The sequence below is a fragment of the Hylobates moloch genome, unplaced genomic scaffold, assembly GCF_009828535.3.
Source record: "Hylobates moloch isolate HMO894 unplaced genomic scaffold, HMol_V3 SCAFFOLD_19, whole genome shotgun sequence".
Taxonomy (NCBI): domain Eukaryota; kingdom Metazoa; phylum Chordata; class Mammalia; order Primates; family Hylobatidae; genus Hylobates; species Hylobates moloch.
In genome coordinates this window covers 23,797,011-23,813,071 of record NW_026652294.1, presented here as the reverse complement: position 1 = coordinate 23,813,071, position 16,061 = coordinate 23,797,011, and the positions used below count along the sequence as shown (strand labels likewise).

General features: G+C 54.9%; 2 protein-coding genes across 3 annotated transcripts in view; both read left to right on the top strand.

The window, feature by feature from the left end:
* Positions 1 to 601: 601 nt before the first annotated feature.
* Positions 602 to 16,061, top strand: part of LOC116459482 (NADH-cytochrome b5 reductase 3) — a 32,078-nt gene continuing 16,618 nt past the window's right edge. The window contains exons 1-2 of one of the 2 annotated variants that reach the window (XM_032140142.2): positions 602 to 711; positions 13,954 to 14,085. In XM_032140142.2, the coding sequence (XP_031996033.1) occupies positions 691 to 711; positions 13,954 to 14,085 (153 nt within the window). In that variant the 5' untranslated portion in view covers positions 602 to 690. Of the gene's footprint in view, positions 712 to 3,378; positions 3,397 to 13,953; positions 14,086 to 16,061 lie in introns of those variants that run through there. The other variant, XM_032140144.2, reaches the window with a different exon arrangement.
* Positions 9,410 to 10,187, top strand: ATP5MGL (ATP synthase membrane subunit g like). Its single transcript, XM_032140145.2, has one exon. It carries the CDS (start codon positions 9,719 to 9,721, stop codon positions 10,019 to 10,021), a length of 303 nt encoding a protein of 100 aa, XP_031996036.1. The 5' UTR covers positions 9,410 to 9,718; the 3' UTR covers positions 10,022 to 10,187.

Genomic DNA, 16,061 nt, shown 5'->3' with positions numbered 1-16,061 from the left:
CTCTGGGGATGTACGGGACTTCAAACCAGACAGGGCCTTGCCCTCCGGGAGCCCACAGTCCACTGGGATGGGGTGGGAGTGGGGGAAACACGCAGGAGCCCTTCAGCTAAGTGGGACAAAAACCACTCCACAGTGGGACAATGGCGGAGGCGCCGCCGGGGAGGAGGCTCTGGGCGGGCCGTGCTGAGACCGCAGCATTTGACCTGGGACGTGAGCAATCAGAACGGCACGGCCCGAGGCAGCTGGGAACAGTGCTGCCCAGGGAACTGCAATTTCAAAGGCCCGGGGAAGGGCCGCGCTGAGCAGCTGCGAACACAGGCCCAGGCCAAGCCAGGCAGGACCGGCCCCTTCAGGCTCGGAGTCCCAGGGAAGATTCCGCCTCTTATTCTCGCTCCCATCCGGGGGGCGCCATCTTGCTTCCTTTATGGCGGCGAACGAGGCCCAGAGAGGCCACCGTCCCGCGCGGGGCCGCAAAGCGTAGGGAGAGCTCCGAGCGCAGAGGGGAGCATCCCCAGTTCCCAGTCTCCAGTCCCCGGCAGAAGTAGGCGGAGCGACCCGGTCCCCGCCCCCGCGCCCGCCCCGCGCGCCCGCCTGGCCCCCTCGGCCCCGCCCCTGCTCCGGGGTGACGCGGGCCGGGGCGCGACGGTCTCGGCGGCGGCAGCGGCGGAGCGAGCGCAGCGCGGGGCCACCATGGGGGCCCAGCTCAGCACGGTAGGCGGGGAGGGGGCGCCGGGGCCGCGGGGCGTCGCGAGGGACGGGGACCCGGCGGCGAGGGGGCGGGCTGGCCTGCGGGAGGGGACGCGGGACCCGGGCCGCACCCGGCCGCACCCACTTCGCCCGCCCAGCCCGCCGCGCCCCACCCCACCCCACCCCACCCCGGCCTGGGCGAGCTACGTGGTGACCGCGACTCACGCCCTGGCAGTCTGCAGCGAGGACCCAGCCCTCCTGCCCGGGGGGCGCGCCGGAGCCCAGCACCCGGGGGCACCTGGGCCCTGCCCTGGCCGCCGTGGGGCCTTGGCTGCTGGAGGGACCCGTGGTTGTGAGCGTGTGTGCCGCTGAGTGTGAGTGTGTGAGCGAGCGTGTGAGTGGCTTGAGAGTGAATGTGTGTGTGAGTGTGACCGTGGGTGTGAAGGGCGGGCATGGAAACGTGTGATGGGGTGTGTGTGTGTACGGGAGTGTGTGAATGGGCGATGTCACTGACGGCGACTGAACGTGTGTGTGTGCGATGTCACTGAGTCAGAGGGTTTTGCACGTTTAGCAACAAGGAACAGAACCCGCATGACCCTGGGGCATCCTTCCAATGCTCAGTGGGCCAGGCTCCCAGCAAGGCCAGGCTCTCACTGACCCTGCAAGCTGTGCTGGGGACCTCACACTTTGTGGTGTCAGCGCTGTTTGCCCCATTTCACAGATGGGGAAATGCAAACTAGTCTTGGCCACCGTCCCACAACGCCGCCGCCCGAGGGAGCCTGCTCCATGGGGTTTCAAAGTCCACTCTGCTGCTGTCACTCCTGGGCTGGCCTGGAGCCACCTTCCCTTCCCCCCAGGCCACCTCCTGTCCCCAGTTTCTCAAAAGTTGACCATGGTGAGGCTGGAGGCTTGAGTCTGTGTGGACATGTGGAGGCTGTGGCTGCAGAGGGCAGCTCTCCTGTCAACTGTGACCCGCTAGGCATGGGGAGGCTGGCACAGGAGGAATCAGCCCAGCGCCCCTCCACCTCCACCTCTATGCCTGGCATCTGCCACTTGGAGGGCACCTGGGGCCTCCCTCTGGCGCTGGGGTCTCCTCCTTGGAGAATCAGGCAAAAGGCCTCTTGCCTTGGGCGGTTGCTCAGGAAAGTGTGGCCCAACCCAGAACTTGGGGATGTTCAGACCCCTGGCAACCTTGGCCAGGGTGAACCTGTGGGCATCACCCCAGCCTCCATGCAACACCCGGCCCATTTTTCCCCAGAAAGCACCCGCCTCCTTTATTGTTGAAATGTCCTGCCTGTGTCTCTAAAGCTTCCTCTGGTCTCCACCCAACCCTTCCCTGCTGTTTTTAGTGGTGCTCCTTACCTTCCAGCTGGTGGTTGGATTTATGGCCACGTCCCCTACACCTGGCTGCTCCATACATTTCTTTTTCTTTCTTTTTTTCTTTTTTGAGACAGAGTCTCTCACCCAGACAGTAGTGCAGTGGCGCAATCATAGCTCACTGCAGCCTCAACCTCTTGGGCACAAGTGATCCTTCTACCTCAGTGTCCTGAGTACAGGCACGTGCCAATATGCCTGGCTAATTTTTTTTTTTTTTTTTTGAAACGGAGTCTCTCTCTGTCACCCAGGTTGGAGTGCAGTGGCGTGATCTCAGCTCACTGCAACCTCCACTTCCTGGGCTCCGGCAATTCTCCTGCCTCAGCCTCCCAAGTAGCTGGGATTACAGGCACTCACCATCACAGCTGGTTATTTTTTGTACTTTTAGTAGAGACAGGGCTTCGCCATCTTGGCCACGCTGGTCCCGAACTCCTGACCTCAGATGGTCCACCTGCCTCAGCCTCCCAAAGTGCTGAGATTACAGGAGTGAGCCACTGTGCCTGGCCTAATTTTTTGTATTTTTAATGGAGACAACGTCTTGCTATGTTGCCCAGGCTGGTCACAAACTTCTGAGCTCAAGTGATCCTCCTGTCCCAGCTCCTCAAAGTGCTGGGATTACAGGTGTGAACTGCCGTTCCTGGCCTCATTCCATATATTTCTGTTGAATGGCTGAGCAGTCCTCTGTAAGGGGCAGAGCACTGCCTGGGAGTCGGGAGACCTTCACCAACCCTCCCCCTACCAGCCCCATCTCTCCAAGGGTGGGTGGGGATTACCCTTTGTGGGTGCTGCTGGGATCCCCTCTTGGCCCAGAATGTCTGCAGCACATTCTGAGCCAGGCCTCCTGGCTTAAGGGCTCCCCACAGTCTGCAGGAGGCTGGCTGGGGGCCTGGTGCTCTAGGTGTCTTATCAAAGACATGCAGGCCCCATGGGAGGCCTCTCCCAACACTTTGGGGGATCCAGGCCAGGGGTTGGCCCTGGAGTCTGCCAGCCACACTGGGAGAACGTTGGAGCTTGGCCTGCCATCCTGAACTGTGGTTCCCCTGCCTCCCAGCCCGGCTGTGAGTGCTCAGCGACCCTGACAGGTTGACAGGTAGAGTCTGGTGGGCTTTCCTACTGTCCCTGGCAGCCCCATGCTTAGTCTGTGGCCCAGATCCCAGCTCTGTGTCCACCTGTTCCTCCTCCTGGGTTCCCTTCCCCCACAGTTCCCAGCCAAGCCAGAGCCCCCGACTGCAGAACTTCCTCCACACCCTCCCACTTCCTCCCGGTTAGAACAGGACCAGGAGGGAGGTGCCGCTCAGATTCTGGCGGGACTGCTCGTGGGCAGGCAGGGGAGAGGTAAGCAAGTCACCCGACTGGCTTGTCTAAGCTCCAGGGCAGGGAGCTGGCACCTGGGGAGGACCGGGCCTGCCAGGTCGGGGGCCCTGGCAGTTCTCTCTGCCTACCCCAAACCTGGCCTGGGCAGAGTGGAGGCCAGGGTCCCAGTGGGGAATTCCAGGGGTGGGCAGCTGAGCAGGGCATTCTATGCGTGGGGAGCAGAGCTACGCAGCCCCTCAGCTATGGTGCGTGAGCTGGGGGCTCCCTGGGACTCTGGCACCCTGTGTCCCTCTTCCCCTCTGTGTTATTAGAGGCAAGGAGAGGTGGGTGGTGGGTTCCCTGTTGGGGCAGAGCATGACCTGTGGGCATTAGGTCAGGGTCTGGGAGGCAGCTGTCCCCTGGGCCCCCAGGTGGCTGGGGTGAGGTAGGTGTGTGTGTGTGTGTAAGTGTGCACGCAGCACAGCTGAGGAGGCACAGGGGTGGGACCTTGGCCTCAGCCATCAGCCTCCTGTTTACTTGGCCCACTGCTGGTGGGGGTGGGGGTGGTGCTGTGGACGAGGACGGGGCAGAGCCTGTTCTAACCAGTGTGGGTAGGAAGAGAGTGCACCCCACCGTGTGAGTCTGGTAGGGCCTCTAGCTTTCTGGAGGTGAAACCTTCGCCCCTCCACTGCTCCTGGCTGTGGTGCACCCTCTCTGCCGGTGTCTGTCTCCCTGTCTGGCTTGAACTCAGGTGGGGCCTCCTGGCCTGTGTCCCCCGCATCGCACATGGGACCTGCCACCTTAGTGCCCACTGGGGTTTGCGGACTAAATGACTGACAGACGGTGATGGTCTGCCTGTGGCTGCCTCCCCAGATAAGAACTTTTACCTATAAAAAGCCCCCCCTTCTCTTTAGTGGCCAGAAGGTGTCCCCAGGCTCAAGTCTGTCCCCTGAGGCTTGGTTTCCTCACCTGAAGTGGGAGGAGTCATGAACAGGCTTGAGGACTGAATGAGGTGGCGTCAGCAAAAGCTGCCCGCCTGGCTCCGGGCAGCCCCTGTTGTTGGGAGCGGACACTGGAAGGAAGGCCCCTGACTCTCATCTGCTGCCCACGGCGAGCCCGGCCTTCTGAGCAGTGCCTGACTCCCAGCTCGGCCCCGGGAGCTGCGTGTATCCTCTCTGAGTGTGGAACAGGCGTGGAGACAGCCTGGAGCCGGATCCTAAGCCCACCTCTGAGGCCTGTGCTCTTGGAGGACAAGCGGGCTTTTCTGACAAACAGGACAGGCTGTGCCCCGCCCTCACCCAGGAGTCTGGGCTCTTGTCCTGGTTCTGGAAACTTCTAGGCAAAATAAAAAGACTGGGAGGGTGGGAGCCTGTTGTCCCTTCACTAATTCATTCCACAAATATTTGTTGAGTGCTTTCTGTATGGAGTGTTGGAGATACAGTGGTGACGACAGACACAGATCCTAGAGTCTGCTCCAGGGCCACTTCTGGAGCCTTGTGGGGAGCCGGCACCTGGGGTTGGGAAGGTCTGTGCGACGGCTGAGGCCAGCATTCGGAGACTTGCCATCGGAGCCACTAATATGTGGGTGTCTTTTTCTTGGCCCGGCGCCCACCCAGGCTCACGTCCATGGGTTTAGGTTTAGGGCAAGGGAGGGAAGTGGGAAAGCAACAGAAAATCAGAAACCAATGCCCAGGCTCCACCCTGGGCCTCCTTGAGCTACATTTGTCCCCTCATTGTCACACGGGGAGCATGGTTGTTCCCACCTTGCACCACTGTGGGAGGGAGGAAATGGGGGAAGGTGCCTTGCAGCCCGTGAAGCCAGCTGCCCGCAGAGGGGCCTTAAGCTAGGCTGTGCACTGACACAGCTGTGCTGGAAAAACAGAACTCCAGGGAGCACCAAGCACAACTCCAGCTCCTAATGTCATTCAAGTTCATTGCCAGGGCCCCCAACAATGGTGATTTCCTGTGAATGTAACTTAAGCCAACTTTTTCCCTAGACTCTATTCCCCATGGGCGTGGTTTCTGTGACTGGGAGAGGTTGATGGCAGAGGAATAGTCCTTGCCCCAGGGAGTTTCCAGAGGGGACCAGAGGCTGTGAAAAGTCTACCAAGGGCCTGATTAGCTAGGGAAGGGCTCATCAGGGAAGATTTGATGTTTGAGCTGGGGTCTGAGGAATAAATAGGAGTTTGCTAGTTGGATGCGTGCAGAAGAAGGACATTTGGGGCAGAGAGGAGAGCATATGCAAACGCCTGAAGCAAGATGGGCCCGATGTTGAAAGAGCAGAGAGCTGGGAGGTGAGTCCAGAGTTGGGGCCATAGAGAGGGTGCCTTCAGATAGGCAGTGGGGAGCTATGGTGGGTATTTGAGGAGGGGGTGGAGCCGCCTGTTGGTTTGGGCCCCTGGGGCTGGGGGCAGGTGCTCAGACCTCACTGTGGGAGGCAGGATGTCAGATTTGGGCTGTGAGTATTGTGACTGAAGCAGAGAGAGTGCCCCTCTCCTGGGAGGTGGCTCAGGAAGAGCAGCACTTTGGGCTGGGCATTGGGAGTCCAATCCCGGCCCACCCCGAATGGCTACATGACCTTGGCAGGTCACTTCATCTATCTGAGGGACAGGTAACAGTGTCATGTGGTGAGCGATGCTTGGAGGGCTGGCTTTGGTGTACTCGGGGCAGGTCACCCCGCTTTCCTGGCCTCAGTTTCCTCACATGCTGGGATGATCACAGTGCCCGAAGCCTAGGGTTGAGGTGGGGAATATCCCAGGAAACCCGCGGCCCCTACTCTGAACAGTGCCAGCTCAGGGGCATTGACCGCTGTGTGCCTTCTTCCTCCCCATCCTCCAGGTAGGGCCCGGGGAAGTGAAGCGACTCTCCTGCTGTCCTTCGCTGGGACTCAAACCCTGGTCTCTGGGACCCAAGTCCACAGCTGCCAACTGGGGCCTCAAAGGAGGCCGGGGATGAGTGAAACACCTGGGCCATGCTGATTAAATGGGTGGTGGCCAGAGACCCCAGCTGGGTGGCCCTGGGCATGGGTGAGGGGTGGGCTAGGCATCCACAGCCCTTCCTTTAGACCCATGGGTCAAATACCAAGGGCCCCATGGAGCGAGGCCGCAGCTGCACCTGGCATGGAGGCCCTGCCTGGGAGAGAGGCATTTTGTTTTAAGCCCAACAAAGGGCCTGTAACTGTAGCCGGGCAGCTTGGAGCTGCTGGGCCGGTAGGGGGTGGGGTAGGGGCCAGGCCTGGTGTGAGGTTGTAGCACCCTGCCTTTCCTTCACTTGGCTATTCCACACCTCTCAGTTGGTAGTGGCCCCATGAGGGTGGCAGGAAAAGCTCCTGTGTATGAGCCGGGACTTCCCAGGTTATAGACCCCTACGTGACCTGGGCCCCCGCTCAACTCATCTCACATCTCTTCAGGGAGATAGGCCAGGCAGTGGCCCTTGCCTTCTACAGACAGGACATGTGGCTCCACCAGAGCGCCCTCCTCAAATTGTTGGAGAGTGGGGACTCCTGGTAGGGTTTCCAGAAGGGGAGGGGCAATGGGGCTAGGCCTTGAGAGGTTAGGAGCATCTTACCGGGCCCTGGATAGAGCAGAGGCACTTGTCTGTGTTCTGCAGAATACGCTACCTCAAGGGGCCCGTAGCAGATCCCACAAAGGAAGTAGAGAGGCCTGCATGCATGCAAGGAACTTGTTTCTCAGCTTCCTGACACTCAAGGTGAAAAGGAAACTTGTAGGGTAACGATAAGAGAACACACATGCACATTTGCTGAGAGAACTACAGTCAGGGAGGTATATGGGGAGGGTGTATAAACAACCTCTGAAACAGGTTTCTTGAGAGCCAGTGTTTTATATGAACTTTGGCTTCTCAGCCTCTCTAGTTGAACTACCAGTATGGGCCTCACACTTTATTTTGAAATAATTTCAAAGTTACTGGCCGGGCGCGGTGGCTCACGCCTGTAATCCCAGCACTTTGGGAGGCTGAGGTGGGCGGATCACCAGGTCAGGAGATCGAGACCATCCTGGCTAACACGGTGAAACCCTGTCTCTACTAAAAATACAAAAAATTAGCCGGGCTTGGTGGCGGGCGCCTCTAGTCCCAGCTACTCGGGAGGCTGAGGCAGGAGAATGGCGTGAACCTGGGAGGCAGAGCTTGCAGTGAGCCGAGATCGTGCCACTGCACTCCAGCCTGGGCAACAGAGCGAGAATCCAGCTCAAAAAGAAAAAAAATTTCAAAGTCACTGTAAAAGAGCATTTATGGGCTGGACGCGGTGGCTTATACCTGCAATCCTAGCACTTGGAAGGCCGAGGCTGGCTGTTTGCTTGAGCTCAGAAGTTTGAAATTAGCCTGGGCAACATGGTGAAACCGCATCTCTACAAAAAATACAAAAAAATTACCAAGGCCTGGTGGTACGTGCCTGTAGCCCCAGTTACTTCGGGGACTGAGGTGGGAGGATTGCTTGGGTATAAGAGGTCAAGGCTACAGTGAGCTGAGATCACGCCACTGCATTCCAGCCTGGGTGATAAAGTGAAACCCTGTCTCAAAAAAAAAAAAAAAAAAGAGCTCTTATGTACTCTTCACCCAGATGTACCTAATGTTATTATTTGCTACATTTGCTTTATTTCTCTCTATACAGTATATATCTAATGTATATTAAATATATTAGATACTACATGTTTGCATATCCATACAGTGGACCCTTGAATGGCATGGGGGTTAGGGGCTGACCTGTATAGTTGACAGTCCATGTATAGGCTGGGTGCGGTGGCTCATGCCTGTAATCCCAGCACTGTGGGAGGCTGAGGCGGGTGGATCACTTGAGGTCAGGAGTTCGATGAGACCAGCCTGGCCAACGATGCAAAACCCCGGCTCTACTAAAAATACAAAAATTGGCCAGGCGCACTGGCTCACGTCTGTAATCCCAGCACTTTGGGAGGCCGAGGCAGGCAGATCACCTGAGGTCAGAAGTTCGAGACCAGCCTGGCCAACATGGTGAAAACCCGTCTCTACTAATGATACAAAAATTAACTGGGTGTGGTGGTGGGTGCCTGTAATCCCAGCCACTTGGGACGCCGAGGCAGGAGAATCGATTGAACCCGGGAGGTGGAGATTGCAGTGAGTTGAGATCTCACCACTGCACTCCAGCCTGGACGACAGAGCCAGACTCCGTCTCCAAAAAACAGAACAGAAAATAAAAATTAGCTGGGTGTGGTGGCGTGCGCCTGTAATCCCAGCTACTTGGGAGGTTGAGGCAGGAGAATCGCTGGAGCCCAGAAGGCGGAGGTTGCAGTGAGCCAAGATCGCGCCAATGCACTCCGGCCTGGGCCAGACCTGTCTTAAAAAGAAAAAAAAAAAGAAAATCCATGTATAACTTCTGGTTCCTCCAAAACTTTCCTACTAATATACTATTGACTAGAAGCCTTACCAATAACATATTTGTATACCGTATGTATTATATACTATATTTTTACAGTAAAGTAAGCTAGAGACAACTGTTATTTTAAAAATCATAAGGGGCCGGGCATGGTGGCTCACGCCTGTAACCCAGCACTTTGGGAGGCTGAGGCAGGAGGATCACGAGGTCAGGAGTTCAAGACCAGTGTGGCCAACATGGTGAAACCCCGTCTCTACTAAAAATACAAAAATAAGCCAGGAGTGGTGATGCACGCCTGTAGTCCCAGCTACTCGGGAGGCTGAGACAGAAGAATTGCTTCAACCTGGGAGGTGGCGGTTGCAGTGAGCTGAGACCGTGCCACTGCACTCCAGCCTGGGTGACAGCAAGACTCCGTCCCAAAAAATAAATAAAGAGGAAAAAAAATAAGGAAGAGAAAACATATTTACTATTCATTAAGAGGAAGTGGATCATCATAAAGATCTTCATCCTTGTTCTCACGTTGAGAAGGCCGAGGAGGAGGCAGGGGGTAGTCTTGCTGTCTTGGGTGACAGAAGCGTAAGAAGATCCTTGTATAAGTGAACCACGCAGGGTCCTGACCATGTGCGATGGCTCACGCCTGTAATCCCAGCACTTTGGGAGGCCGAGGTGTGTGAATCATGAGGTCAGGAGTTCGAGACCAGCCTGGCCAACATGGTGAAACCCTGTCTCTACTAAAAGTACAAAAATTAGCCAGACGTGGTGGTGCTCACCTGTAATCCCAGCTACTCGGGAGGCTGAGGCAGGAAAATCACTTGAACCCGGGAGGCAGAGGTCGCAGTTAGCCAAGATCACACCACTGTACTCCAGCCTGGGTGATAGAGTGAGACTCCATCTCAAATAAATAAATAAATAAATAAAAATAAGTGAACCACGCAGGGTCCTTCCGGGGGGTGACCTTCAGGTGGCCATTCGGGATGATGGACTTTCTATCCCAGAACCATGGCTCCATTTGTCCGTAACCTTGTGGAGAACACCCCAGCACTGGTGAATGCTGCTGTGACTTACTCGAAGCCTCGATTGGCCACATTTTGGGACTACACCACGGTTGAGCTGGTTCCTCCCACCCGTGCTGAGATCCCTAGAGCTATTCAGAGCCTGAAAAAAATAGTCAATAGTGCTCAGACTGGTAGCTTCAGACAGCTCACAGTTAAGGAAGCTTTGCTGAATGGTTTGGTGGCCACTGAGGCGTCGATGTGGTTTTATGTCAGAGGGATCATGGGCAAGCATGGCATCATTGGCTAGAATGTTTGAAGACTAGTCTTTAACATCTGATTATATTTGATTTATTATTTGAGTGTTGTTGGACCAGGTGTGATCAGACTGCTATCTGAATAAAATAAGATTTGTCAAAAATTCCAAAAAAAAAAGTGAACCAGGCAGTTCCAACCCATGTTCAAGGGTCAACTGTGTCTATATTTTGAACCATTTAAGAGTAAGTTGCCCCTTTGCCCCTAAATATTTCAGTGTGTATCTCCTAAGAACAAGGACATTCTTTTGCCTAACCACAGAATAATTACAGGAAAGTAACATTGGTACAACACTATTATCTAATCCACAAGCCTTATTCAAATTTTTTTTTTTTTTTTTTGAGATGCAGTCTTGGCTCTTGTCACCCAGGCTGGAGTCCAGTGGCATGATCTTAGCTCACTGCAACCTCTGCCTCCTGGGTTCAAGCAATTCTCCTGCCTCAGCCCCCAAAGTAGCTGGGATTACAGGCACTCACCACCACGCCCAGCTAATTTTTGTAGTTTTAGTGGAGATGGGGTTTCACCATGTTGGCCAGGCTGGCCAGATTTCATCAATTGTCTCAGTATTGTCCTTTGTAACAATTTTTTCCTGGCCCAGTGCTAATCTAAAACCACATGCTGGAGTTAGTCCTTCTGTCTCTTTGGCCTCTGTACTAGTTTACCAGGGCTGCCATAACAAATTTTCTGCAAACCAGGCAGCTGAAGACAACAGAACCTTATTCTCTTACAGTTCTGGAGGCCAGAAGTCTGAGATCCAGGTGTCCGCAGGGCAGGGCTGTGCTCCCTCTGAGGTGTAGGGGAGGATCCTTCTACTTCCTTCAGCTCATGGAGGCTGTCAGCAGTTTTTGTTCATTAATTTTTTGCGTTTTTTTTTTTGAGAGGGAGTCTTGCTCTGTCACCCAGGCTGGAGTGAAGTGGCATGATCTCAGCTCACTGCAACCTCCGCCACCCGGGTTCAAGTGATTCTCATGCCTCAGCCTCCCTAGTAGCTGAGATTGCAGACGCCCACCACCACACCCGGCTAATTTTTGTATTTTTGGTAGAGACGCGGTTTTTCCATGTTGGCCAGGCTGGTCTCCAACTCCTGACCGCAGGTGATCCACCTGCCTTGGCCTCCCAAAGTGCTGGGATTACAGGTGTGAGCCACCGTGCTCGGCCCCCCTCCCCCCCTTTTTTTTTAAACAGTCTCGCTCTGTCACCCAGGCTGGAGTGCAGTGGCACGATCTCAGCTCACTGCTACCTCCACCTCCCAGGTTCAGACGATTCTCCTGCTCCAGCTTCCCGAGTAGCTGGGGTAGCCCGCCACCACACCCAGCTAATTTTTGTATTTTTGGTAGAGACAGGGTTTCACCATGTTGGCCAGGCTGGTCTTGAACTTCTGACCTCAAGTGATCTGCCTGCCTTGGCCTCCCAAAGTGCTGGGATTACAAGTGTGAGCTACCGCGCCTGGCCTTTTTTTTTTTTTTTTCTTGTTGCCCAAGCTGGAGTGCAATGGCCTGATCTCGGCTTACTGCAACCTCCATCTCCTGGGTTCAAGCATTTCTCCTGCTTCAGTTTCCCGAGTAGCTGGGATTACAGGCATGCGCCACCACACCCAGCTAAGTTTTTGTATTTTTAGTAGAAACTGGGTTTCACGATATTAGCCAGGCTGGTCTCGAACTCTTGACCTCAGATGATCCACCCACCTCAGCCTCCCAAAGTGCTGGGATTACAGGCGTGAGCCACCGTGCCCGGTGTTTTTTTTTTTGTTTTTTTTGGTATGGAGTCTTGCTCCGTCTCCCAGGCTGGAGTGTTGTGGTGCAATCTCAGCTCACTGCAACCTCCTCCACAGACAACCTCCTGCCTCAGCCTCCTGAGTAGCTGGGATTACAGGCATGCCTCGCTGCGCCCGGCCAGGGATTCAGGTTTTCTAACCAACTTTTAGGGTCTTTTTTTTTTTTTTTTCAATAGAGACAGAGTTTTGCTGTGTTGCCCAGGCTGGTCTCTAACTCCTGGGCTCAAGCAGTCTTCTACTCTGCCATCTGAGTAGCCGGGACCATGGGCGTGTGACACCACAACCAGCTAACTTTTTTTTTTTTTTTTTTGAGATGGAGTCTCACTCTTGTTGTCCAGGCTGGAGTGCAGTGGCACAATCTTGGCTCACTGCAACCTCCACCTCCCAGGTTTAGACAATTCTCCTGCTCCAGCTTCCCGAGTAGCTGGGGTAGCCCGCCACCACACCCAGCTAATTTTTGTATTTTTGGTAGAGATGGGGTTTCACTATGTTGGCCAGGCTGGTCTTGAACTTCTGACCTCAAGTGATCTGCCTGCCTTGGCCTCCCAAAGTGCTGGGATTACAAGTGTGAGCTACCGCACCTGGCCTTTTTTTTTTTTTTTGAGATGGAGTTTCACTGTTGTTGCCCAGGCTGGAGTGCAGTGGCACGATCTTGGCTCACTGCAACCTCCGCCTCCCAGGTTCAAGCAATTCTCCTGCCTCACCCTCCCAAGTAGCTGGGATTACAGGCACCCACCACCATGCCCAGCTAATTTTTGTATTTTTAGTAGAGATGGGGTGTCACCATGTTGCCCAGGCTGGTCTCGAACTCCTGACCTCAGGTTATCCACCCGCCTCGGCCTCCCAAAGTGCTGGGATTACAGGCGTGAGCCACTGCGCCTGGCCTACAACCAGCTAACTTTTTATATTTTTTGTAGAGATGGAGTTTCACCATGTTGCCCAGGCTGGTCTTGAACTCCTGGACTCAAACTGTTCACCTGCCTCCGCCTCTCAGAGTGTTGGGATTACAGGCTTGAGCCACTATGCCCGGCCCCCTTTCAGGGCCTTTGTGAGGCTGAGATGTCAGGGGCAGGGGCTGGGAAGGAACAGCCCCTCAGGGCCATGTGGCAGGGTCTGCTTGGGCCTGAGGTATCCCAGCGTGGTATAAGGGGATGGGTGGACTCTGGGTCAGCTCCCCACCTGCCAGCTGTGTGACTGGGTGAGTTGCTTTGCCTTTCTGGGCTGTTTCCTCATCTGCGAAATGGTGATGGTGACAGTGCCTACTGCACGGGATTGCTGCGAGGGCCGTGCCTGTGTGGTGCCCGACGTGGCCCTGGGATCCCAGAGGCTGTTGGCCTTGGTGATCTGAGCAGTAGGGTCTCAGCTCTGGGGGCCATGCAGATCACCTGGTCTACTCTGGTAGAGAGGGGAAGGGACTTTCTCAGGGTCACACAGCCAGTGACCTTCCCAGTGCCTGGCTCAGTGGTTTGCTTCCCCTTACACCTGATGGCAGAACCCCAGGTCTCAGGGACACTCATGGATGTCAATTGGGGGAAGTGGCTCAGTTTACCCAGCTTCACTGGCTTGTTCTAGTGTGCTCTGTGGGAGAGCAAAGAGGAGAGCATCAATCCCAGTGGCCCCAAGGGACTGGATTTAAAGGTGCCATAGAGCCATTTGGTCAGTGTAGGCCTTTCAGATAGATTCTGAGTTGGGGTTATTATTTGTCTGTTTGTCTAAATCAAGCTAGAACTTGACATCACTTAATAAGACCAGGGAAGTTGACTAAAGGAAGGAAGAGAAGGAAGGAGCACAAATACATTATGCTGAAGTCCAATTTTACTCTGAGCTTCCTAGTAGCCAAAGTGAAAAAGGATATGTGCTTAGACCCACAGCTCTTTTTGGTCGTGGCTCTTCAGAGGAAATGGAGCTTTTTCTCATGGTACTGAGCATAGAAGCCTGGGTAATGCTTAATGACAGGTGTCATGAGGCTGGTCTTTATAGCTTCTCCTAGTGGGCACCAAAATGGATGATGAAGCTCTCTGGATGAGGGTGGTGGGGAGAGGGTGCTCCTGGCAGAGGGGGCAGCATGAGCAGAGGCCTGGGAGTGTGGACAAGCTGGTGTGTTTAGGGAAAGGCAGGCTCCTGCACTGACCCCACGGGTCCTGTCGTTTCAGTTGGGCCATGTGGTGCTCTCCCCAGTCTGGTTCCTGTACAGTCTGCTCATGAAGCTGTTCCAGCGCTCCACGCCAGCCATCACCCTCGAGAGCCCGGACATCAAGTACCCGCTGCGGCTCATCGACCGGGAGGTGAGTGCCAGCCGCTGCCACTGCCTCGTCAGCATCACAGCATTGCCCAGCACCTACTCTGTGCTCAGGGCATGGTCCTGCTCTGAAGTAGATACTGTTGTCCACCCATTTGACAGATGGAGAAAGCAAGGTGATGTCCCTTGCTAAGGCCACCAGGAAGTTAGCAGAGGGATTTAAACCCTGGTCTCTCTGTCCACAGAGCCCGTTCTCTGAACCACACTCACTGCCTCATGGAAGGTCAGAGTAGAAAGAACCCCTCAGAACTTTTAGGTCCAATCCCCCATTTATTAGGTAGGAATGCAGGGGGTGAGAGATTTGAAGATAAGGTCTCCTCCCTCCTCCCCCTCCCCCAGCGTCATTCCCCACAGCCTGGTACTACTGGACCTGGACACCTTTCACATCTGTGCAGATTCCCTGGGTGCTCTGAGCTGTATGGGCTTCCTCTGCCCTGTTTGATTCTTACTTTCTTTCATTAGTTAGTTCATACTTTTTTCTTTTGAGACAGAGTCTTGCCCTGTGTCCCAGGCTGGAGTGCAGTGGTGCGATCTTGGCTCACTGCAACCTCTGCATCCCCAGGCTCAAGTGATTCTCCTACCTCAACCCCCTAAGTAGCTGTGATTACAGGCGTGAGCCACCTCGCCCAGCCTAATTTTTGTATTTTTTTGTAGAGGTGGGGTTTCGTCCTGTTGCCCAGGCTGGTCTCAAACTCCTGGACTCTAGTGATCCCCGCACCTCCACCTCCCAAAGTGTTGGGATTACAGGCATGAGCCATAGTGCCCGACCTGACTCCTTTTTTTCAAAGCTCTGATTATGATTTAAAACCATCCTCTCCCTCTTTTGCCTTGCCGCCCAGTAAAGGCTGCTTCTCTCGGTCATTTGCCCTCTTCAGAGCCCCTCCCTTGCTCTATTTCTGGCCACCCCCAGCAGGCACAGGAGGGGTGTGGCTGGGAAAACTGAGTCACAGCAGAGAACATCATCTGCCAGGGCCCAAGTCTCCACCCTCGGCTTGTGCCTGGTGCCTCTGACTCAGGCTTCACAGGAATCTCAGGCTTCCATGGCACGGAGCTGGCTGCTTCCTGTAACTGTTGGGGCAAGTGTCTGTAATTGTTCCAGGAGCTCACAGAGAAGCTGACAACCAGAGAGAAGCAAAAAAATACAAAATGAAAAGTAAATTACCAGCCAGGCATGGTGGCTCATGCCGGTAATCCCAGCACTTTGGGAGGCCAAGGCCGGTGGATCACCTGAGGTCGGGAGTTCAAGACCAGCCTGGCCAACATGGTGAAACCCCATCTCTACTAACAATACAAAAATTAGGTCGAGCGTGGTGGCTCACGCCTGTAATCCCAGCACTTTGGGAGGCCGAGGCGGGCGGATCACGAGGTCAGGAGATCGAGACCATCCCGGCTAACACGGTGAAACTCCATCTCTACTAAAAATGCAAAAAATTAGCTGGGTGTGGCTGGACTCACGCCTGTAATCCCAGCACTTTGGGAGGCCGAGGCGGGCAGATCACAAGGTCAGGAGATCGAGACCATCCCGGCTAACATGGTGAAACCCTGTCTCTACTAAAAATACAAAAAAATTAGCTGGGCATGGCGGCGGGCACCTGTAGTCCCAGCTGCTGGCGAGGCTGAAGCAGGAGAATGACGTGAACCTGGGAGGCGGAGCTTGCAGTGAGCTGAGATTGCGCCACTGCACTCCAGCCTGGGTGACAGAGCAAGACTCCGTCTCAAAAAACAACAAAAAAAATTAGCCGGGCATGGTGGTGGGCACCTGTAGTCCCAGCTACTCCGGAGGCTGAAGCAGGAGAATGGCGTGAACCTGGGAGGTGGAGCTTGCAGTGAGCCGAGATTGTGTCACTGCACTCCAGCCTGGGCTACAGAGCAAGACTCTGTCTCAATCAATCAATCAATCAATCAATCAATCAATCGATAAATACGAAAATTAGCCGAGCATGGTGGCAGATGCCTGTAATC